This window comes from Trachypithecus francoisi, unplaced genomic scaffold, assembly GCF_009764315.1.
Source record: "Trachypithecus francoisi isolate TF-2019V2 unplaced genomic scaffold, Tfra_2.0 Contig00054, whole genome shotgun sequence".
Classification (NCBI taxonomy): Eukaryota; Metazoa; Chordata; class Mammalia; order Primates; family Cercopithecidae; genus Trachypithecus; species Trachypithecus francoisi.
Genome location: NW_022680465.1, coordinates 579,845 through 604,356, shown reverse-complemented (window position 1 = coordinate 604,356; position 24,512 = coordinate 579,845). Strand labels below are relative to the sequence as shown.

Below are 24,512 nucleotides of genomic sequence, written 5' to 3'. Positions count from 1 at the left end.
ATTTTATGGTCTATGTTCTTTAAACAATAAATAAATTGTTCCTTTTAAATGGATTGCTGTCAATTTATTAAACCATCCCCGATGATGAGTGTACTCATATCCAAAAGGAAACAAGAAGAAAAGCAATAAGCTCTATATCTTAGTTCATTTGGGCTGCTGTAACAAAAATACCATAGACTGGGTAAATTATAAACAACAGAAATTATTGCTTATAGCTCTGGAGGCTTGGAAGTCTATGATCAAGGTGCCAGCAGCTTTGACATCTGGTGAGGGGTTTGTCTCCTTCCTAGATAGTGTCTTCGGGGTGCATCCTCACACGGCGGCAGTGCAAACTCCCTCGGGCCTCTTTTAAAAGGGCACGAATTCCATTCATAAGGGTGGAACCCTCATTACCTAATCACCTCCCAAAAGCCCTACCTCTTAGTACTAACACACTACTGATTATATCTTAACATATGAATTTTGGCAGACACATTCAGACCATAGCACTCTGATTAGAAAATGGCAGAAGATGCTATCAGCCTTGGGGCATCCTTCCAGAGTTCTTAGGGTAACTCCTAATGAATTAAACAAATCAAATCCCAATGCTATATGGTTAAGGTGAGAAGATTTGCTCCAAATCCCAATGCTATATGGTTAATATGAGATGGAGCGGGGGAGGGTATAGAGAAGTGATACAAATGGCAGCTCCAATATTTGGGTTGAATTACCATGCTGTAGTGGAACTCACACAAGGACGGAACTTGCCTTGGGCAAGCCCCTATGTTTTGTTTTGTTTTGTTTTGTTTTGAGATGGAGTCTCACTCTATCGCCCAGGCTGTAGTGCAGTGGCACGATTTTGGCTCACTGCAACCTCCGCCTCCCTGGTTCAAGTGATTCTCCTGCTTCAGCTTCCCAAGTAGCAAGAATTATAGGCACCTGCCACCACGCCTGGCTAATTTTTGTATTTTTAGTAGAGACGGGGTTTCACTATGTTGGCCAGGCTGGTCTCGAACTCCTGACCTCAGGTGATCCACCTGCCTCAGCCTCCCAAAGTGCTGGGATTACAGGCATGAGCCATCACGCCTGGCCGCCCCTATGCTTTTTAGAGCCTCTATTTTCTCATTGTAAATCGTGGGTGATAATGCTTACCACCAAGAGGCATCTGGGGGTTTTCTGGAAGTAGCCCAGCTAGCTCCAGGTCTGATCCCAATTGACAAAGTCAGTGCTGCTTTAGGAAATATACTCCCAAGTTCTCTGTGCCACTTTTAGTGCTACTCCAAGTCAAAGTTAAGCCATGGGCAAAGGAGAGGTCATGTATGAGCAGGGCCTGTGAAGTTGGGATGGAGATGGCAGGAATGCTGGGGGAAATGCAAGGAAAAAAGTAAGACTAAGGGAGATAGGCATGTTAAAGGCAAACAAAATGGAGCCCAGATTAGGAGAGAAGTTTGAGGATTGCTTGAAAACCAAGATGATATTTTAAAAAGATAGTTTTTTTCAGAAACCCATAACTTAAAAGATGAGAATAAAGAGAAAGAACGAGGGAAAGGAGTTGAGTGTCAGAGGTAGAAGGTGGGGGAAGAGGCAGAGTTTGAAAAGAAGATAGGCCTTTCCAGATAAAGGCAGGCAGGGGAATGATAGAAAGTACCCTGGGGTTATGCTGGAGAGACAGGCCAGTGAGTGTTTCACATGTGCCACAGCGGGCATCCAGGAGTGAAAGAGGTAGAAGAGCCCTCGTACAGCTTCTGTCTGATATTGCAACCTGAGAACAGCCAGTGCTCTGCTGAGAGGCAGGGTGGTAGGGAAGACAACACAACAGGAAGGGGCAAGGGCAAACTAGTGTGTTTGCAATGCCCCTCCATCTCCTCTGCTACCACTTCTTAATGTAACCCAGCGGGGCTGCTTCACCACTGCCCTCCAGTCACCCAAGGTTATTGCCATTCTGACTTTCCACCCCACTCCAACGTACGCCTGCACACATTCACTCTGACACCTCAGAAAGTTTTCCTTTGCTATAGCTCAGTGATTTTGGGTTCTGTATGCTACAGACTTGTGCTGTCCAATATGGCATCCACTAGGCACATGTGGTTTTTGAGCACCACATGACTAGCTTGAGTTGAGATGTGCAGTAGGTGTAAAATAAACACTGGATTTCTATAAAGGAACGGCTCTGTGCCCACATCCTGATGACTTTACACTATCCACATAGGCCACACAGGCCAGGCTCAACTGCAGGCTGACTCAGGTCCTGGCATAATACCCTGTGATCCTCCCGGAACACAGGGAAGACAGGCAGTCTTGTGAGAATTTGCTACAAGAGCGTTTCTCAGTCATCTCCCTATCTTAAGGGAGGTTGCCATGAGGCAGCTTGTCACCTGCCTCCCTCATTCCAGTTAAGTATAGGGCTTTTTGCCTGCTTCCCACTCCAGAGGGTACAGTTGCAGGCCATAAAACTGCTTAGCTGCAGTGTGGCATTGGCTATGCAGTACCAGGATGTCCTACCATTCAGGCTGCCTGTCATCTAGCCCCTTTTGTTGTCCTGTTATATTGTTCTGTGGGACGAGGAATGCAGGGAGCTGATACCATTGCTGATCTTGCTTTTGCTATCTCTATAAGGAATAAACTGGATCTCATGTGTGTGTGTGTGTGTGTGTATGTGTGTTTCCCCCAGCTGAATGTGTCAGCTTGCTTGACATTTCCAAAAACGTAGTTAAAAATATATTTTAGCTGGGCTCGGTGGCTCACGCCTGTAATCCCAGTACTTTGGGAGGCCGAGGCGGGCAGATCATGAGGTCAGGAGATCGAGACCATCCTGGCTAACACGGTGAAACCCCATCTCTACTAAAAATACAAAACATTAGCCGGGCATGGTGGCGGGCGCCTGTAGTCCCAGCTACTCGGGAGGCTGAGGCAGGAGAATGGCGTAAACCCGGGAGGCAGAGCTTGCAGTGAGCAGAGATCATGCCACTGCACTCCAGCCTGGGTGACAGAGCGAGACTCCGCCTCAAAAAAGTAAATATAAGTAAATATATATATATATTTTAAATATCATTAATAATTGTTTTATACTGATTACATGTTGAAAGGGTAATATTGTGGATATATTGGGTTATTAAAATTAATTCCATCTATTTATTTTTATTTTTGTAATATGGCTGCCGTAAAATTTAAAATTACATATATATGTGGCTTGCATTATTTTATACTGGACAGTGTTGCTATAGTTTGGTGAGAGGCTGAGGCAGGAGAATCGCTTGAACCTGTCAGGCAGAGGTTGCAGTGAGCCGAGATTGCGCAACTGCACTCTAGCCTGGGTGACAGAGACTCCGTCTCAAAAAAAAAGGAAGGAAAAAGAAAAGAAAAGAGGGACTGACAGGGGTTTTACTTATTGACAGGATATATATATATATATGTTATATATACATATTTATATATAACACATATATTTATGTTATAAATATATATATATTGTGTGTGTGTGTATATATATATCCGTAATCTCAGAATAAAAGGTAGACCTTTAAACTGAATAAATATAATTTTACAAAAACTCAATGCATTGTCCTGACTTTTCTTACAATGCTTCGGGCTGGTGAAAAATCCTCAGACTGAGGAGGATGAAATTTGGAAACCATTGCTACATACAGCTCATCTCATAAGGCGCTAACTAGCTAATTTGGGGAGGGTTGGGAGGATGTTGAGAAGTGACTAATCCGGGTAACAGTGACAGATGGGCCCAATGAGGAGGTCTTTTTGTGTCCCATAGGTGTTGGACTCATCTGGTGGCCTTATGTTTTACAGTACTTCTGTGGCTTCTTGGTCTACCCTCTCTTCCCACCCCCAAATAAGGGAAAGATATGAAATATCAGACTCAGAGAGTATAACCAGAGGAACCAAAGTAAACAAGTACAAATTTATTCTTTTCAAAGCAGAATTCAAGGGAAAGGGGGAAGGCACCACAGTGAGTGGCAATCAAAGTTAACCAATTTGTTCCCAACCCTGTCCCTTTGTCCCCTAGACTTCCATGCCACCCTTGTCACCTCCCCCAAATCCTTTCCCCAATTTTCATCCTGTGACCAGTTCTTGCAGTCAGCAAGCAGCATAGCAGACTTCGGTCAGGCCTCAATACTGCCATAGCGGACAGCAAGGGCATTCAGCAGGCCCCCTCTCAAATGCGGCAGCTGTGGGAGAAGATGGACTCTGCGAGCTGAGCCCTGGCCTTGAGCCTTTCTTTCTCCCACAGCAATTGGTGTTAAAAGAGTAAGAAGTAGCTAAAGTGTTCCTTGTTCCCACGGGAGCCACCCAGCTGAAGAATTAAGTCTCCACAGCCCCAGGACAAGGCCCTCAGTTTTTTTCCCAGAACTGCTCAAGTTAAGATAGCTACTTTCTTGCTTATCTGTCACCTATGTGAAGAGAAATTGGATGGGATTTTTGGCCTTGAAATGGTGCCACAGGCCATGACTCTGCTGTTGAGGATGTGAGTTCAAATGCTGGATATGGAGCCCAAATCTTAAGCACACACATCAGGAAGCACAGGTATTCCTTAAAATGAATCTGGAGGGAAAACATCTCCTGGGATTGGCCTCTTTCTGGCCTCAGGGTTTCTCATTTCTGTGTCCTGCCAACCCATTTCCTGGAGCACCAGAAACTCAAACAGATTTCTCTGTAGGGAAATATTTCCCAACTTTGGGCCTTGAAGAAAATGGGCACTTGAGAGTCTTGATTCTAGCCTTTCTAATTTGGAGGGAAGGGTACATGTCCTCTCTAGGGAAGCATAGCACAGCCTGATGTCTTCCAGCTAGTCAGCCTTCCATGACAATGCCCAATCAATGTGAATCCACTATGCTGTCACTGGAAGCAGAGGTATCCTCATAATGGCTTTTTGGCCTCTATCAAATTCTGTCAAGAAGAAATCACCTCTCAGTCCTAACTGTTCTTTGATACTATTTGACAACAACCCCAGCAAATGCTCACATTCCTTGTCATTGATGCTAACCCCACAGTCAGAAGGTTTTCTTTAGGCTACCAACCTAGCAACTCCCTTCACCATCCTTCTAGTGTAGGGCTATAAACTACACAGTGCCATGCACAACACCCTTAGGAGACTAATACACAACAAGATGTCTAACGACATACAATACATTTTGGTAAATCCAATCCCAAGTTGGATTCACAGTACCCAAGGATCCATTTACTTTACTGTGGGAAAATTCCCCACACATACTGCAGTGACTGTCCCTTGACCCTTGAACAATATACTCACCTTAGGCATTAAGGTAAACACAGGACCACAAAGTGTCAGTGACCCCTTAGTGAGAATTCAACTCCTGACCTGCTGCTTCAGTCCACCTACAACACAAACCCTACATAACAAGATCTACATCTTTTCTACCATGCCTGGCCCACTGCAGTTGCCACAGGCCCTCAGTAGCCCAACAGCTCTCAGGTGGGGTGGGGATAACAAAGGATTTTCCAGGACTTTCCTGGTAAAAAATTGCTCCATAACACGTACCCACCTAAGGCTTAGGCAGGCATATGCCTCTAAGTCCTTGAGCCCTCTGTCCCACATTCCTGCCCACAATCTAGGCTCCTACAGATATGCTCCCACTCTGACTGATGCCCAGATTCTATGATTGATGCCTGCCTACCACCTGCTCACCATCTATCCAGATACCCAGTTCTTCTGCCCAGAGACCTCATGAACACTAAGGCAGATGTTATGCTGTGAAGTCTGACACCCTGGACCTGTGGCTTAGTGGTGGAGGAGGCAACCGAAAGCTTCTGGACCCAAGCTGCTGCCCTGCCTCCCCTGTGGCAGATAAAAGTAGGTTCCTAGCAGTTCTACCCACTGGCCCACTGCTGGATTATAATACAACACCCCAACCATCACTCCCTCCTGATTGTGGTGGCAACTGTTGCTTTCTTTAGCCCTGAGTGAGATCATAAGAGCTGGAATGTTCTCTGCGTCTTAGCTGGTAAAGGCCAATAAAGGCCTGTTTGTCCTTTTCTGCATGGGGTGCGCAGAGCTTGGATTTGCTCTATTTTGGCACCTGAACCATTTAGGGGAGCCCAGGAAAATTTACCCAAGGCCCAGGTCTCAAGGGAACAAGATTTGGAATGAGTGAAGAGAACAATGACTCTTCCTGTTAGATTCTCTGTGACCACGGGTTTCTGTTGCTTTGGTCTTGAGGACAGCCCACCCCAAACATCAATGGAGAGAGATATCCTAGGGGAGCAGCCAGGATACATCTATCTTTCCAACCAGATGCTGGGGCTAACAAAGAGCAAGGCAGAACATTAATACTTCAAGAGGTATTAGAATTTAATGTGTGAGTGAGGCCAGGAGAGCACTGATGTACAGTAGATATGTAGAATAGATATGTACGTATATAAACTTAGGCAAATGAAGTCAACTGCAGGGCTCTAGGTTATAAAGCTCCTCTTGGTAGAAAGCTGTCTAAGTGGGCTCTGAATCTATTCAACATTCCCAAGCCCACTCCCCCACCCCTACTATCTATTCTGAACAGTTTCTGGATAAAGAGATCATGGTATACGTCGCCTAGGAAGAGTTAGTTCAGTTTGAGGATTGGATTCACCTTCCAGAGTCAGAAAGAACAATTTTAGGCGCAGGAAGGCCTTGCTGTTGTCTGGGTGGAAAGCGGCTAGCTTCCTGATTTGTGGCCTGTGGCTCCTATGGAGGGGCCACTACACAGGGTGGCCAGCTGCAAATGCCTTATGATTAACTGGGGACAATCAGCCACCTCACCTGACTCAGCCTGAGAGCTAGAAGGGTCACAGCCTGGAAAGGTGTTGGATGGCAGTCATACTACTCCAGACTTGAGGTGGGCTTCCTCTTCCTCACCCAGGAAGACCTCTTCCCAGGTCTGTGAGGACAGACTCAGAGGAGCAAAGGGTGGCTTCAGCCGGGTTTCCAGAGCAACTTGCAACCCAGTGGGTCTCTCAAAATGCTGAGGCCTTTAAGAAATAGGAAGATGTGGGGCAAATAAAAAAAAATCTAAACCCGGAAGTATAGATGTAATGCTTCCAAATATAACGTGGAAGAACCAGAATGAACTGCTCTCCCCTTAAGGAAGGTCTGTCAGGGACTGAGGCTAAAGAAAATGAAGATATTTGAGGAGAAACCAGTACCTAGGTAGCATTAGGATGGCTAACGATCTGTCCTGGAGCTGAAGTAATAGAACACACACTGACCAGACTTTTTCAGGGGCATTTGGGGCAAGGAAGTTGTCTCGGGGATACCCTTTTGCCTCCCTGAGTTGTGCCAGAGAGTAGGGGTAAACCCTGTGGATTCATAATGCTGGAACCTTGGAGTAATTAGGCTTCTCTCTCTCCATAATTCCATGGAGAAGGAAGAGGGGCCAACGGGTACCGCTTAGCTCTGCAAGGCAGCTTCTCTGTTCCCCATCTGAATGGCCAAGTGATATTTGCCTGAGCTGCAACAGAAAGGTACTTAAAGGACTGACCTCAACCTTGAAGATTAAAGGGAACATTTCTAGAGGCAGAGGAATCATGCCTCCCCTTCCCCCATCACTGCCCACACCCACTTCACATACCACCAGATAGATCCCTGCTGCTGCCCAGAGCCCAAATAATACTAGTTGAGGAATGTGGGGCCAGTGAAAACTGGAAAGGTTGGGTGAAGGCTGAGGAAAGGCTTTGACCGGAACCAGGAGAGGACAATGAACTATATAGGATAGGGATCTGGCTCCATCAAGAGGCCAGCAGGGTGTTGGCAGTCACATCAGAACTTCGCACACTGGGGAAGGCATGACGGAGTTTCTCCATGATGTCCTCCAAGCACAGGCTGACATCCTGGCTCTTTGACCCCACATCATCTGGGTTAAAAAAAATAGAGATTTGAGAAGAGAACTAGAGACTCCTTTATGATGCCAAGGGGCCAGATAGAATTCTGCCAGCTGAAGGGCAGACTTGCCCACAGCATTTGCATCTTCTCAGCACAACGCCTAGTACATAGGTTGTGCTCAATGTACATTTATTTGTAGAATAAGCATATGAATTAATCAATCAGTAAAATCATCCCTGACTTTAAGCACAAAGCCAAGAGGAGAAACCAGTCCCAGCCCTGCAAAGCCTTGGGCAGGAAATCGAGGGCAGGACAAAGCCATGGAGAAAGGGGCTGGGAAGGGCCAGGGGAACTCACCTGCAGCCTCGGTGTCTGGAGTTGTCTGTCCCTTCTCCCGGGGGTGACTGCCCTCTGACTGCTGTGGAGAGGAAGCTAGGGACGAGCCTGCAGAGCCACTGCCATCTGATTCGGTGGGTGGCTAGCAAGAGGTAATGCATGACTTAAGTGACTTTGCCTTCCTGACCTTACTTTGACAGACTCCTGAGCTTAGAAGGGACCTGAGAGACTTCATACCATCCCTTTGCCCTTAGACTTTAAGAAGCTTTTGGTATTACCTAAAACAGTGGCTTCCACTTTTCGGAAACTTCTTAGAATATTGAATTACCCATTACCTTCTTCCTTTAATAACATGTGTCAAAGGCTCCCAGTTCTTGTAAGAATGGCACTGTAGGCCAGGCGTGGTGGCTCACGCCTGTAATCCCAGCACTTTGGGAGGCCAAAGCGGGCGGATCACCTGAGGTCAGCCTAACCAACATGGAGAAACCCCATCTCTACTAAAAATACAAAATTAGCCGGGCATGGTGGCCCATGCCTATAATCCCAGCTACTTGGGAGACTGAGTCAGGAGAATTGCTTGAACCCAGGAGGTGGAGGTTGCGGTGAGCCGAGATTGAGCCATTACACTCCAGCCTGGGCAACAAGAACGAAACTCTGTCTCAAAAATAAATAAATAAGTAAGTAAAGAAAGAAAGAAAAGAAAGAAAGGCATTGTACCTAAAGATCTCTTGCTGTCATTTCAGCTAGTAAATAAGCTATTTAGAACACAATTCTCGGCCGGGCGCGGTGGCTCAAGCCTGTAATCCCAGCACTTTGGGAGGCCGAGACGGGCGGATCACGAGGTCAGGAGATCGAGACCATCCTGGCTAACACAGTGAAACCCCGTCTCTACTAAAAAATGCAGAAAACTAGCCGGGCGAGGTGGTGGACGCCTGTAGTCCCAGCTACTCCGGAGGCTGAGGCAGGAGAATGGCGGGAACCCGGGAGGCGGAGCTTGCAGTGAGCTGAGTTCCGGCCACTGCACTCCAGCCTGGGCAACAGAGCAAGACTCCGCCTCAAAAAAAAAAAAAAAAAAAAAGAACACAATTAACACAATTCTCTCTGGAAATGTAGTTTCACACCTGATTCTTGGTTCATGACATAGCATATGTTAGAAACCTCCAGGAATCCATAGAGGCCATTCCTTGGAGGATCTGGGGAAGAGGCAGAAGAGTGGTATTTTCCATTACATATGATGACAATAATAGGTAACATTTATGAAGGGTGCACTACATGCCTGGCATCAAGCTAAATTCCATAAATGCATTATCTCCTTTTGTGTTCACCACAATTCTATGAAGTTGGTACTGTTACCACCTCTGTTGTATAGATGAGGAAACTGGGGCTTAGAGAGGTTAACTAACTGTCCAAACACCCCACAGTCGATTGGCAGAGCCACATGCAAACCCAGAGCTGCCTGACTCCAGAGCTATACTGCAGCACACACACTGCCTGTCAGAGATGAAAGGTGCAAAAAGGAACAAGAAACACCCTTAGATAGCACAAATCTTTCTCTTGCCAAACTTGTCCAAACCCACTTCTTTTTAGCAAATACCATACTAGCAAAAATCAATGTTTTAGATGATTCTTGAAGTTTGTTCTTTTAGTATGGGATTCCAATGGGTTGTGAAGAAATAAGCCCTCAGAAGTCTTCTCTCTGCCCCAGGCCCCACAGTGACTGGAGAGTGACACACAGGGTGGCATGGAAGGTAGGTGGAAGAGAGTTGGCTGGAGATGTGACCATACCAGTCTCTTCTTTCCCCCACCCCGCAACAACCGCAGGCCCAGTTCTCTTCAGGAAGCTACTTGAGAGCCACTGCCAAGGAGCTCTCTCTTGTGTCTTCTTTGCCACAGCCCTCAGCTCCCCAGCCCTTCCCCTGGACTCAGAGGCCGCCCTGGCTCTTTTCCTGTCTCTAGCCTCACCTGCAGGAGAAGCTCCCTCAGACGCTGCAGCTGGGACTCTAGCTGCTTGTTGTGATCTTCGAGGATCTGCATGCGCGTCTCCAGGCGGCTCTTGTGTTGCCGAAGGATACGGGCCTCGGCCAGAAGCTCCTCATTGCGGTGGTCTGGTGCTGCCTCAGTGGAGCCGTCAGCCAGAGTGGGTGCCTCAGCAGCCTCCTCATGCTGCCACTTCAGGCGCCTCAGCTCTCCCTGGAGAATCCTGCCATGGAGAGAGACACCAAGACCTATGGATCTAACAGGGCTCTGACTGTCCAGGTTTCAGATATCCCCTCAGGCCTAGGTGTGAGAAATCCCTGTGCTCTTCCACCCCACCTCACCCCCACCCCCACCCCCAGTTGTGCTCTTGCTTGAATGGCCACATCCACTTCCTCTCCAGCACGTATGTCATTTACTCTGCCATCCTGAGACCTCAGAGCAGAGAAAGTTGACATTTTGCATAAGAAATGTCTCAGGGCTTTGATGTGCTGCTTTAGGGATTAATTCTGACCTTAAAATCAGGCAGAAACACAGTCTGCAAACAAAGGAGGCATTAGGGCCACTGACTCACATACTCCATATTTAGATGTTTAGATTCCAAGGGAAAACATAACATAAACAAGAGATCACCTGTCTTGTCTCTTCTCTCCACAACCCTCCTCTTTGGCCCACTTTGAACACCCATGCTGTGTCATCAAAAACAAACAAACAAACAAACAAAAAAAAAACAAATTCCAAACAGGTGGCCTACTTTTGGGGATATAACTTTTGGCTTTGTTCATTTTTTCTTTATTTGCAACAGAACAGTCACTCTCTGCCCAGTGTTTCCCAGGGCCTGCGGACTGCTGCTCAAAGGCAGTGTTTCTCAAATGATTCATGGTAAAAATTCAGGTTTTTTTTTTTTTTTTTTCCACTCTGTTGTGAACCAGTACGTGGTCCCAATGCACATAACTAGTACATAGCTCACACCACGTGCAATTCATCACACAAGTTCAACAACACTCAAACTGGTCTCTACCCTATTCAATGAGATGAATCTACTAATTCTGTGCTTGAATATCATAGCAATGTCAAATTGCTGTAAAAGTTTCTAAAAGTTTACTCTGTTTATTTTTGTATTTATCTTGCCTTGGACTGGTCACAAACTGGTCACAAACTGGCCCTGGTCTGCTCTTCACACTCTGAGTAGCACTGTTCTAAAGACTTGCTACTCCAAGTGTGGTCTGTGGAAAAGCAGCATGGGCATCCACTGGGAGCTAGTGAGAAATGCAGAAACTCAGACCCCACCCAGACCTGTGACTTAGAATTTGTATTTTACCAAGCTTCCCAAGTGACTATCTTATGCCCTACTGTTTGCGAAGCACTGCTCTGAGGGGTACTATGAATTCCACTTCATGCCCCACAAGTGGCTTGGACCCTTCTTAGGTCCCTGCTGCCACCTTTACTTTATGGAAAGTCATGCCTTCCCTGTATTCTTCTTCACCATCCTTCTTCCAGACCTCAAATGCTCTATGTAGTGTCATCATCCTCTGGAATACTTTTACTAGGTGATACATATTTCTTTCCACTTCCAACGTTGAAAGGTCTCTGAGACCAGGAACATGTCATACCCTCTCCTGTTTTCTCTATGCATTCTCTCTGCTTGTATCTTGTGTGTTCTTGGAAAAATTTGGGTTACATTAAAAGGATTCAGGCTGGGCACAATGGTTCACGCCTATAATCCCAGCACTTTGGGAGGCTGGGGTGGGTGGATCACTTGAGGTCAGGAGTTCAAGACCAGCCTGGTCAACATGGTGAAACCCTATCTCTACTACAAATACCAAAAAAAAAAAAAAATTAGCCAGGCATGGTGGCGCATGCCTGTAGTCCCAGTTATTCGGGAGGCTGAGGCATGAGAATCGTTGGAACTCAGGAGCCGGAGGTTGCAGTGAGCCGAGATCACGACACTGCACTCCAGTCTGGGCAAGAGAGTGAGACTCTGTCTCAAAAAAATAAATAAAAAATAAAAGGATTCAAATAATTATTATAATAGCTAGCATTTATTGAACCCTTACTATAAGCCAGGCACTGAGCCAAACACATTATACGCCTGATCTCATTTGGTCTTCACAAGTGATCCTAGGAGGCAGGTTTGATGATCATCATCCCCATTTTACAGATAAGGAAATAGAGGATTACAGAATATAAGTAACTTGCTCAAGGTCAGACAGCTAGGATGTAGAAGTGCCTGGACTTAAATTCAATCTGTCTGCCTCAAGAACCCACACAGATTTCTGGTATCATCACGCCCACCGGTTCTCATCTTCCAAGTGGGCCAGGATTTTCTGTAGCTCCCCCTTGCTTTCTGTGGCCACACTACATGGAGCCTGCTGTCCAAAGGCTGGTTCCCGGTCTGTGATGGGGCTGGAGTGCCGCAGCAGGTACTGGTCCTCGTCTCTGCGTGGGTGTGGGGAAAGCAGAGTAGGTGGCCAGTTGTTGAACAGAGAAACAACTCAGGGCGTAAGTTCTCAGCTCTCAGCTCAGGCCCCAGGAAATGCATGCTGAAGGATTCACTTCTAAGTCACATCGAGAGGGAAAGGACATATATTGAGACTTGAGAGGGATGAAAGTGTTCAAAGGAGGCAGAGGCTGTGGTTGGGGGTACTGAGAGAGTGTTTTCAGGATGCAGGTTTCTGGGTTCTACTTAGGGGGAAACAATGATCAAATCATTTCCCTTTCTGTGCTGTTCCCCCACTCTACCCTCCTTTGTTTCCTCTTCTTCTAGAGGGATCTGAGTCCCAGTCAGGGCAGATTGATCCATGTAGCCAGCAGCTCCTAGGATCTCTGAGCAGGGTGGGGACCTCCCTAGAAAAACAAGTCCCCTTCTCTGGGCTGTCATACCAGGGAGTTCCCTTGTTATACTTTAGCCAAGTCCCTGATGTCTCCTAGAGTTAGTGTAGCACTAGATAGGGCTTTGGCATCTTGAGCACAAGATAATGGCTCCTTTCTGAAACTTCAGATGAGGGAGGGCATATTCTTCATTCCTCACAGTTGTGTATAGATGGATGGGATCTTGCAACAGGAAGGGACTTGGAAAGATGGCAGGGAGCTAGTACATCACTCATTTCCTAGGTCAATTGATAGAGGGAAGACTGCCTTTCTTACTGAACATCATGCCCAGAAAGCAGCCTTCCTTCCTTAGGGAGCTAAGGATCCTAACCACCACACACCCCCATTCCCTGGAGGATATACCCTTCCCAAACAGTGGCACAAAGATCTCAAGGAGAGCTATTTCTGGCAAATAAGCAGCTGTGGAAACTCACATGCTGTCATCTGGGGACAGGCTGTCATTAAAGAAGGAGCAATTTTGACTTTCCATCTCAGCAAGCCTAGGAATAAAGAGCAGAGGCAGGAGAGAAAACAGGATGTGGGGTCTGCTTCCATCTCAAGGACTCTAATCTCACAACAGGATCATTGGCTTTGAGAGCTACCCCAACTACTCCTAGGTATTGGGACTTGCTGGCTGCTGCACACCCCACTCTGCACATCCCCTGGCCCTGACTCCATTCTCCTTGCCCTGACTGAAGATCCCTTCCCCTCGGACTTCCTACAACAGCTCCCACCCACCTCCTGCAAACTTGGTGGTACCTGCTGGCAAAATGCTCAATTCGGGAGTGCGTGTCGGCATGTGGCAACATCGGGGAAGAAGCCGGCCTAGAAGAAAGCAGCAAAGACTCAGAGGACCAAAGACTGGGCAGCCTGTTTCCTCCTCCCTCTCCTGCTTCCTACATTATGGACATTGGCAAGAGCTGATGGGAACAAAATACAAAGATTGGATTCTGGCCGGGCGTAGTGGCTCAAGCCTGTAATCCCAGCACTTTGGAGGCCGAGACGGGCGGATCACAAGGTCAGGAGATCGAGACCATCCTGGCGAACACAGTGAAACCCCGTCTCTACTAAAAATACAAAAAACTAGCCGGGCGAGGTGGCGGGCGCCTCTAGTCCCAGCTACTCGGGAGGCTGAGGCAGGAGAATGGCGGGAACCCGGGAGGCAGAGCTTGCAGTGAGCTGAGATCCGGCCACTGCACTCCAACCTGGGCGACAGAGCAAGACTCTGCCTCAAAAAAAAAAAAAAAAAAAAAGATTGGATTCCAGTCTACTTCTCAGGCCAGAGTTCAGGTCACGCCCAAGCTGAACTGCCCTATCACTAGTGGGATTTACCTTGGAACATTCTCCTAGACCACCTGGGACTCAGCCCCTTCACAGCCTATGATCGGGCTCAGTGAGGCTGCCCACAGCCCCTGCTCAGCCATCGGTACTCACGTCTCACTGTAGTCAGCCTCCAGCACTGATTGCACAGGCAGATAACCTCGTTGAGGGTGTTTGCTGAAATAATGCTTGGAGCGGAATTTGTTCTTTAAGGTGGTGGCAAAGTCCCTCATGTTCTCACTGGATGTGGTCTGAGGAGAACACAGGGCACAGGAACTTACCCTAATGGCTTCCAGATATACTGGGCAGGTGTGGCTGTTCTGCTAGAGCAGACAGCCTGCTAGGTAATCCACTCTTGCTCATGCCCACCATATCCTGCTCCTAGAAGGAGGTCTGGGAGGATATATGCCAAACTCTCAACACTGGTTGCCTCTGGGAAGTTGAACTGGAGGGGTGGGGGCCAGGGTGAGGAGACAGGAGGACTTTCATTTTATACTTAAAAAAAATTAGTTGCCTCAGTTCCTCTAAAAGAAAAAAAAAAAAAAAACAATTTGTAGAGACAGGGATCTCACTGTGTTACCAAGGCCGGTCTGGAACTCCTGGGCTCAAGAAATCCTCCTACCTCGGCCTCTCAAAGTGTTGGGATTACAGGTGTGAGCCACGGCACCCAGCCTTTGTTTTATACTTTAAACACTTTTATATGATTTGAATATTTCATAATGAGCATATGTTTGTTAATTTTTAAAATACGTTTCTATGAATTCTAAGGATGTAGAGGATGAGCAGGTGGTAGAGGATTATCAGTCTACCAGATCCAGCCAGTTTTCCATGTATGACTTTTCTAATGTTTTCTTTAAAATGATAATAAACGAAAAGTAAAGGGCATGGTCCCTGTTCTCACCAGGCCACACATTTCTGTGCCAACAGGATTTGAAGAGATGAAAGCTTGGACAGATGGATTGTGGGGCATCAGGTTGAAAAACAGGAGAGAGAATGGGGGAGAGAGAGCAGTGGTCGGAGCTGGGGATATGATCAGGGCTTTGGGAGCATCTGTGGGGACAGAAAAGGATAAAGATGAGTAGGGAGCAGAGTCAGTGCTGGAAGCTAAGCATGGAGCTGTGGGTTTTAAACACAGCACAGGAGCAACTCTGTGGCTGGAGTTCAGGGATGCTGACCAAACTGGGCTAAGGCAGGTATGGAGGACACGGTTACCAGGGAAAACCAAGTGGAGTTTAGGGGTCCAGGTAAAGGACATACCTTTCTTTTTTCCCTCCAAGGGACTGAGTAATTAATTTGAGCATAAGCTTTGGTACTGACTAGAAGGGGTAGAAATAATGACAAAGCATCAGGGAAAGACTGAGTGACCCAGTACAGAAGCAATATAGGAAGCTAGCCAGGAAAAACTCAAGTGAGCAATGGAAGGCAAATCACCTGGAACTGCCTTGCTCTCTCTGTTTTTGTCTGTTTTGTTTTGTTTTGTTTTTTCCTGAGACTTTTCTCTGCAGTAAAACAGCGAGTGCCCTTAAAATGGCTGAGAGTGTCCTGGGCCAGCTGTGGCCAGGCCTGGTGAGGGAGAAGCTCTTCTGGAAGAATAGAGAGGCCTGAATCCCCAAACTGGTGAATCACCAGAGCTCCTTGGAGAATACTCCCCACAGGACAGCAGAAAACTATGAGCCAATGCTGGGCAAAGTGGATCAAGGCCTAGTACCTGAGAGCTGCCTAACCCTCCCACCCAGCCTGGAGGCTTCATACCGGTGTGTAATACTCCATGATGGGGTAGTGCAGCTTATTGCCTTTGCTGGCCCTGCCTGTCAAGAAGCAGGTCTGGCAGATGTCAACGTTGAATTGCTTCAGACTTCGGTACCTTGGGGGAGAGGAGATATAGTAGTAAAGAGAGTCCAATGTGCCACAGTGACCTCCCCACTATTCCCCTAACATTAAAATATACACACACAGTAGAAGGGGATGAATGAGGCATGGAGCCATAACATGCCCAACAGTGTATACATAGCAGTGGCTGACTTCTCAACAGATGAAAAACTTTATTCTAGAGACCATAAATCCCTATGAAATCATAAGGCCAGATTCCCAGGAAGTGTGAGAAATAGCATTGTCTCACCACCTTTGTTAAGGGAGACAGGAGGGAAGCGGGGGTAAGTATCTCATTATATCAAATGGCCTTCTAAACAAGGATGGCCCAAACAGGTCAAGGCTCCCAGGGACCACCACCTACACTGGAGAAATTACACTTCCAATATGAAGGCAGTTCTTTCTACCAGCCTTGGCTAAGTTGGCTAAAAGTTATTTCCCAAGGTTGTTCACAATAATATACCTATTATTGCAGAATAAAGAACAGCCCTTCAGATCTACTTCCAAAGCCTGGCTGAACTGCCCAACCTTGTAGCATAGGACAGTGAAATGCCTAGACTTAGAGGAGTCATACAATCCAATATCTAGTCTAGATCTGCCACTAACTAGCTGTGTGCCTCATTTGTTCATCTTATGAAAAGCAGGGTGACGGTAGGGAGAGTTGTGTGTTAATGCTTTACAAAAGTAAAAAGTTGAGTGTTTTATGATGAAAGTTGAATCCAGGATAGTGGTTACCTTTGTGGCGGAAGGAGGGGAATATAATCAAGGAGACCTCAAATGTATTGCAATAATGCTTTATTCCTTAAGTTGGTCATGGGTATATACTGTGGTGTGCTGAGGCCAGCTTATACCAGCTCATGACAGCTGGCTGTTAAAATTTCAGGGGTTTTCTAAGCCAGTTGTCAAATCTAGCCATTATTAATTATATAAACTCACAATTAAATAAATTATATTATAAACAAAGGTAATAAATACTCAAAACTCATTACTTCCTAATTACTTTGCTACTGTCTATGCTCTTGAGATTACTTACATCTATTGTATCTGCATGGCAGACATATTATATAAATGGTGTGCAACTGAGTGTCTCTTTCTGACTCTGCTCAGAGACCTCCTGTAAATAGCCTGATGTCATTCACAGTGGGAGTATATACACCACAGAAATTAGCAAATGCTACAGATCAGGTTTCCTTTTTTCTTTTTAGAGAGTAAGTTGTGAAACATTTGCTGGCATACTATTTAGTACATAGGTGCTCTTACACCTATGTTCTTCTATACATTTTTGTAGGTCTGTAATACTTTATAATACAACTAAAACAAAATATTTCCTCACTTCCCATTTAAAACAATTAAACATTCTGCAATAGAAAGGATTACAACAGTATATAATAATGTATAATATACTAGTGTAATTATATAATAATTAGGTAACACTTTATTTTATAATATCTGAGTTATATGTCACATGAAATATTTATTATTATAATCTCAGCAGGTATTGTTTTCCCTACCTGAACCCCTTGATGGGGCACTGCCTACAGATAGAGCACTTGGTCTGATGCTTCACTTGCTCAGCAATGGTGACCCGATGCAGAACAGCCAGCCACACCATGGACTGGGGCTCCAGGTTGACCCACTCCAGGAACTGGGACACTTCAATGACTGGCTTCCCAGTGCTCTAGGGAAACAAGAAGACCAATGGGAATGATTGAGGCCCAAAGTGTCTTATCCCTAGAATGGCAGCCCTCAGAGGGGCAGGAGAACCAGCAGGGGCTGAGTTGGCCTGTTCTCCAGAGATGTTCACCTTCTGCCCTGTGCTAGTTAAGCTGGCACCCTCCCCAACACGACTATGATTCTAGAGCCCCCAGAACCTTCTGCCTTGTTGTTCCATCCCAATAAACTCCCTTGCATCTGCATATTTCAGATCAAAAGCCTAGCTTGTAGTCCTCCTTCCCTTCTTCCCACCCTTCCTACAACCTCCCTTCCCTCCCCTGCTCCCCAGTTCCATACTCACAAAACGGAAGCAACTACGGACACTGGGTTCCACGTTGCTGCCCCCAAAGGCTGCCACTTCACCCAGCTGACGGGGCACCTGAATGGCCTCATGAAGCAGGACACCAAGATGGCGCTGGTCACACTGGCTGCCTGAGTTGGCCACTTGGCTGAAGAGGTCTGCTGGCCCCACCGTCAAGAATGGCCAGCCCCGACACAGGAATGGCCGGAGAATGGTGAGGAGAAAGGGCAGAAAAGGAAAATAGGGAAAGAGCACAGACTGAGCTAATGACTTTTGAAACTGGACTACACAGAAGTCTATCCCTGACCTTCTAGAAGTCGAGTTCTAAAAAGAGCATTCTCTGAGTTCAGAGAGAAAAATCAGGCCAACACAAAGAGAGAATATCAGCGTGAGGGGAAGACAGAGAGAAAGAGTGAGAGAAAGTGAAAGCAAGAGAGAGAGAGAGAGAGAGAGAGATCGAGTGCACTGTGTGTAAGAGCAGTGCCAGACACAGATATGATACTGTTGGGAAAACAGATTCCTCCAGAAGCAGGATGAGGGGGTGCGGATTCAGGGGCACCTGAACATGAGTCACAGTCAGGCTGCCATACCCTCTCCTGTTTATGTGGTCTAACACTGTAGTAATCTCTCAATTGTCCACACAAATGGAAGGAAACACTGGCATGCATAATCCAAAAAGAGAAGCTAATTCAAAACATCTGATCATCTAAAAATTATCTCAAAGTCATTGTGGAATGTACTGTGATACTTATCTTTGTATATGGGTTTTTAAGCCCTTCTATGGCTGTTTCCTTTCACATCCCAATCCAGCCTTAGCAAACCTCCTCCAGAGGTTATTCTCTGTCTGCTTCATACCTCGCTTAAGGCTTAGAAAACACACAGAAATGGAAGGCAGAGAGCCTAGGTTCAAATTCTGGGTCCATTACTGACTAGTTGTAGAATCATGGGTAAGTCATGAATCTCTCTATGCTGCAGTTTCCTTACTTTTTAAAATTAGAGATGGAGTCTCACTATGTTGTCTAGGCTGGACTTGAACTTCTGGGCTCAAGTGATCCTCCCACCTCGGCCTCCCAAAGTGCTGGGATTACAGGTTTGAGCCAGCACACCCAGCCCAGTTTCCTTACTTTTAAATTGATGATAAATAATCACTGTTCATCCCATCGCAAGGAAATGTTGAGAGAAATACAAAATATCATAGCCATGGACATGTTTGGAAACGTTCTCTTCCCTGTAAAGTTTTTCCAGACTGCTGTCATCTGTCTCTTTTCTGTCATTTGATATAGGATATATTCTTGGCCATTTGGATTATTCTCATCAGTACTTTCTAAAAAATGCTTTCTGTGTACTTCCATCTCCTCCTCTGGACTGTAAATCATTGGAAGCAGGGACAATGTCTAATTTAACTTAGCACTCACCCCATTTAGCAGAGTGGTCAACACACACTAGGACTCAACAACTAATCATGCTGCTACTGAAAAGTTCAAAATGCTGAACACAAGATGGAGGACAGAGGGGAAAGCAAAGGTACTATAAGCCAAAGATGTGAAAAACTACAGAAGAACATAGTGTCCGCCTCCCAGATATTGGGGATGACTGTGCCCTGCCTGTGTATATAAGAAGTCTCTAGTGACATGGCTTGAGCTTCAGACTGGAAGAGGGCTAAGCCTGATAGGCCACAGGGGAATGCAACTAGAACATCAGGGCCCTGGATACCTCAAAATGCCAACATAGATGCTGACTAAGTACTTCCATCAGTTCAGAAGGAATGAAGCCCGTTGGAGTGACACTGGGAATAGTAATAGGCCTTAGGCCCATCTTGTCCTTTGGCTGTCATGTGTTCTTTGCAATAGTGTGAACCAAGAAGCATCATAAGGTAGCCCAAGTAGCCCTCTGCTGAGTCACAAGATGTACCTTCTGTTTATCTTACATCCTTCCTCCTCCCCGCAACACCTCTCCCTCTACCCAACACCACTCCACACTTTGGAGTTATACTCACACTGAAGTTTTTCCTTCACTTCCGTGCCACACAAGCATGCAATGCCAGTCTTAAAAGACAATGCCCGCATCTTTCCACTGCGACCACTAGGTTTAAAAGAAGAGACTGAGAACATGGATGTATGTAAAGGGTTAACATCTTGGCAATCATTTCCCTCACAAAGTTGATCCCAGCAGGGCCCTGTTCCAATCATGCCCCAAGCTGAGCTGGGTCCATATGGGAGCAGCACCTTTCCACCAGGCCCACTTGAGATATCCCATTGAATTTTATCCTGGAGCCTTCCAGAGCTGAAAGCCCTTACCTATCAAAAACATTGAGGAGCCAGTTGAGGCTCATGTCCACACAGAGTGGCACGTTGACCAGGATGCCTCTTTCCTCCTCCAAACGTTCATATAAGGCAGTCAGGCAGTGAATGACCTCCACCACATCCATCACGTGCTCACTGGCCTGCAGATCATGCTCATTGAAGATTTCCAGGGCTGTGGTTAAAGTTACCAGGTCCACTGGTAAGGAAAGAAGAGAAGGGAAAAAATATAGCCAAAAGTAGAACCCCAGGGATTAAATAAGGAGATAAAGCCACCAGCATCACCAAATTTGACTCAATCTCCAGATCAACCATTTGCAAATATGATACAAGCTTGTCCTTTACTAAGACCCTCAACCAAGGAGGAATAAGGCAGCAAAATGTTCCTCAAATTAACCCAGCATGTTATTATATCCAATGTTCTTTGACATCAGTTTCAAAAAGATGATGGGACAAAAGTAAACTCATCTCCTACGTTGTACTAACTCCCAAGGGATCAAATCCCATTTTGAGTTTCCCTGTCTTTACATGAGTTTCAACTGTGAATAGGTTTGTCTATAAAATTTGTTCCGAGAACCTAGACACCAGCAATGAAGGCTCAGATATGGTTGGGGAAATGTGACATACATCAAGAGGACACCTTAATTACCCCCAAATGCTGGCTCAGCCTAGCCAGACATGCCTGAGCCAGGAAGTCTGAATGAACAGTGTCTCTGAGAAAGGCCAGAAGGCATATTACATCTGCAGCAACACTGTTCCCTAACCACTGCTATTTGCTTCAACAGTTTTGCTACTACATCCAATAACCACAAGATGGCAAATCATGGGTTGCAGTACTTCCTGTCACAGAGCAGTTGCTTGATTATACATACTGAGTATGGGGAAAGGGTCAAGGAGGAGGATAACAGTGGGGTTAATTTGGAAACACATCTGGGGCTTAGTGAGAGTGGAAGGGAACTGGGAAAAGCAGAAGTTGACAGCTAGCATATTGCAGGCTTTGGAGAGTTTCCACCAAGCCAATCAACAACTTCTGCCGAGGTGGGATGAAAATGAGAAACAGCAGACAGATGAGGAACAGGAGAGGGGTGGTGAATGTCATAGGGAAGTACAACAGGAGACATACAGCGTAGGGCTTTCTGGACTCTGCGGAGCTTCATGGCAGTGCGATAAGCTGAGAACTTAATGTTGTTCAGATCAGCTGCAAAGAATGGAGAGAGACCCACTCAGATCAGAAAAATTCAAGTTAAAGGCGCAACAAGATACCATTTAACACCCACCAGACTGGCAACAAACAGAAGTCTGACAATAGCCAAGTGTCAACAAGAATGGTGATGAATGAGAACTGACGGTGAAAGTGTGAACTGACACAATCATCTTTGAAAACAACTTAGTATTACCTAGTAAAATGGAACAGTCACACATCCCACCACTCAGCCAGCTATATATCCCAGAGCAGTGACTTGCAAATGCTTTTTGATCAAGACTTACAGTATGAAATTCATTTTATAGCATACATGTGTATATGTAAAAATAACTAAATCAAACATTTCAGGAAGCAGTTCCTTACTAGATTGGATAGAGTGAAAACAATAAAATTAATATCAACTATGACTCTTGCTAAGGATCTGTTGCATATTAATATTTCCTAGTCTATTTCAATTTTTTAAATGTTTGTCACAACACACTGAAATGATGTTATGACCTGCAGACTGAAAAACATGTCTCACAGAAATCTTTGCACACATGTACTGGAAGACACATACAAGAAACTCCTCAGCAACACTGTCCTCATTAGCTCAAACAAGAAATGACCCACGTGTCTGTCAACAGCAGAATGGATAAAGAAACTGTGCTATATACAATGGAACATTCTACAGTGGTAAAACAGAATGAACTGTAGTCACATGCATCAGCATGGATAAAATGTGCAACAAACATAATGATGAGTCTCTCTTAGCAGGTAAAGATAAGGCATGTGTGAGTCACACATATCACAGCCTGGACAGTCTTTTAAAGCAAATCAGACTTCACATCTGTAAGAATAATGCACTAATCCGATGATAAAATGGTCCAGAGGGGAATGTAGAGCCTCCAGTTGGGAAAGGTGCAGAGGGTAAAAGGAAGGCAGGCTGTTGGAGAAACGATGAGGCACTCATTCCCTCTCCCACCTGCTTATTGACTGAGATTCTCTTCTATTCTTTTTAAAACCATTCTATTGAGTTATAGTTGACATACAAAAAGCTGTACAGATTCAATGTATACAAGTTGATGAGTTTGGAGACAAGTATACATCTATAAATCCGTCACCACAATCTATGCCATTAGTACATCCATCACTTCCAAAAAGTTCCAACTACCCTCTTTATTGTTTTTTCCCGTAAAAAACACTTAACATAAGATCTACCTTCTTAGCAAATTTTTAACGATACAATCCAGTATTGTTCACTGTAGGTACTATGCTGCACCGTAGATCTCTAGGACTTATCCATCTTGCATAATTGAAACCTCTTTGTACTCTTGACCAATATCTCCCCATTTTCCCCTCCCCTCAGCCACTGGCAGCCACCATTCTACTCTCTGCTTCTATGAGTTTGTCTATTTTAGATTCCTTATATACATGAGATCATGTAGTATTTGCCTTTTGTTTCTGGCTTATTATTCACTTAGCACAATGTCCTCCTGGTTCATTCACATTGTTTCAAATGGCAGTATTTCTTTCTTTCTCAAGGCTGAATATTCCACTATATGGATATACCACATTTTCTTTATCCATTCATCTGTAGATGGACATTACAGGACAAAGGCAGCTGTGTATATGCCCACCGTATACAGGAAGCCCACATTCTTACCTAGGGTTTGGTATAACTCTGTCATCTTGGGATGGTCCCAGCATGTGGTCTGAGCCTGGTGGCTACAAACAATAGCATCAATAGCACCAGTATCTATACCACCCACCCACCCCACACACAGGTGTGCACACCACTTGGTGACAGGTTGGATGCAAGAAGCTGCAGGATTCGAGGGTGAACCCAAGATGCCAAAGCCCAAGGGTTCACCTTTACCCAAGTAGAATCTTGAGATCTTGAGATGAGTAGGAGAAAACCCGAACTGGATGAAGGAATCCCAACAGACAGAGTGACAAGGACAGGTAGCAAAAAGGCAGGAGAGGGAGGGGGTGGGCAGGTGACTGACCGCTTCTGATTCAGATGGTCACTCACTTGATGTAGTAGGGAACTTTATTGGGTGAAATTGCTCTTTCCCAGGGAACCTGGACAGAGGCTGGTAAAGGAGAACAGAAAGAGAAAAAAAGCTGGCCACTAATGCTCTTAAGGCCCCCAGCTACTCCCTTGCTCTATCCTCCCAAAGAGGTGGGCAAGCCCAAGAGGGGATGTCTGAATTTCATTGCCAGCTCTTAACAGCCTCTGAGGGTGGGGCAAAGAGTTCTAATGAACACATTTCTCTCCCTGATGTTAGGGCAAGGCAAGGAGAAGAGGCTGTCACCGATATCCTAACATACCAGAGATGTGGCAAGGGTACGAACAGGAATACTTGGCCTTGGCCACCCTGACAATCTTCTCCCTAAGCAGACTGCCATTTCTACCCATCAGCTGCAGGCAGCTGGATTACTCTTGTGGATATAAAGTAGACTCCACTTTACTCTTAGGGCTCAAAGCTCTTCCCCTAGAAGGTCAAGCTTCTCAGTCCTGTGGGACTGTGGGTAGTGGTACTGCCCATTTCTCTCTCTCTCATGAGGAACTCTGGAAACTCATGCCTCTCTCTGCCTGTGTCTATCTTTTGAACTTCCAGGAATGGCCCCGTTTACATGGTCAGTTTGCTCACTGCAGTTTTCCTTGGTACAAGAGACCTCTGACTGCAGGTATAGCTGTATGCCAATGATTATAATAGCAATAATTTTAACCACAGTTAACATTTACTGAGCTCCTACTATGTGCCAGATATTATGCTCATTGCTTTGTGTGTGCATATCTCATTTTTCTGTCTGTATATTCTTACCATCTCCACT

General features: G+C 45.7%; 1 protein-coding gene across 1 annotated transcript in view; it reads right to left on the bottom strand.

The window, feature by feature from the left end:
* Positions 1-3,873: 3,873 nt before the first annotated feature.
* The window catches only part of DRP2 (dystrophin related protein 2), a 33,375-nt gene continuing 12,736 nt past the window's right edge, over positions 3,874-24,512 (bottom strand). The window contains 15 exon segments of the mRNA XM_033214433.1: positions 3,874-7,835; positions 8,162-8,282; positions 10,103-10,340; positions 12,410-12,553; positions 13,420-13,485; positions 13,745-13,810; positions 14,420-14,556; positions 16,058-16,169; positions 17,686-17,852; positions 18,189-18,346; positions 20,185-20,270; positions 20,486-20,687; positions 21,612-21,686; positions 23,338-23,399; positions 23,707-23,767. Coding sequence (XP_033070324.1) covers positions 7,711-7,835; positions 8,162-8,282; positions 10,103-10,340; positions 12,410-12,553; positions 13,420-13,485; positions 13,745-13,810; positions 14,420-14,556; positions 16,058-16,169; positions 17,686-17,852; positions 18,189-18,346; positions 20,185-20,270; positions 20,486-20,687; positions 21,612-21,686; positions 23,338-23,399; positions 23,707-23,767 — 1,820 coding nt within the window. The 3' untranslated portion in view covers positions 3,874-7,710.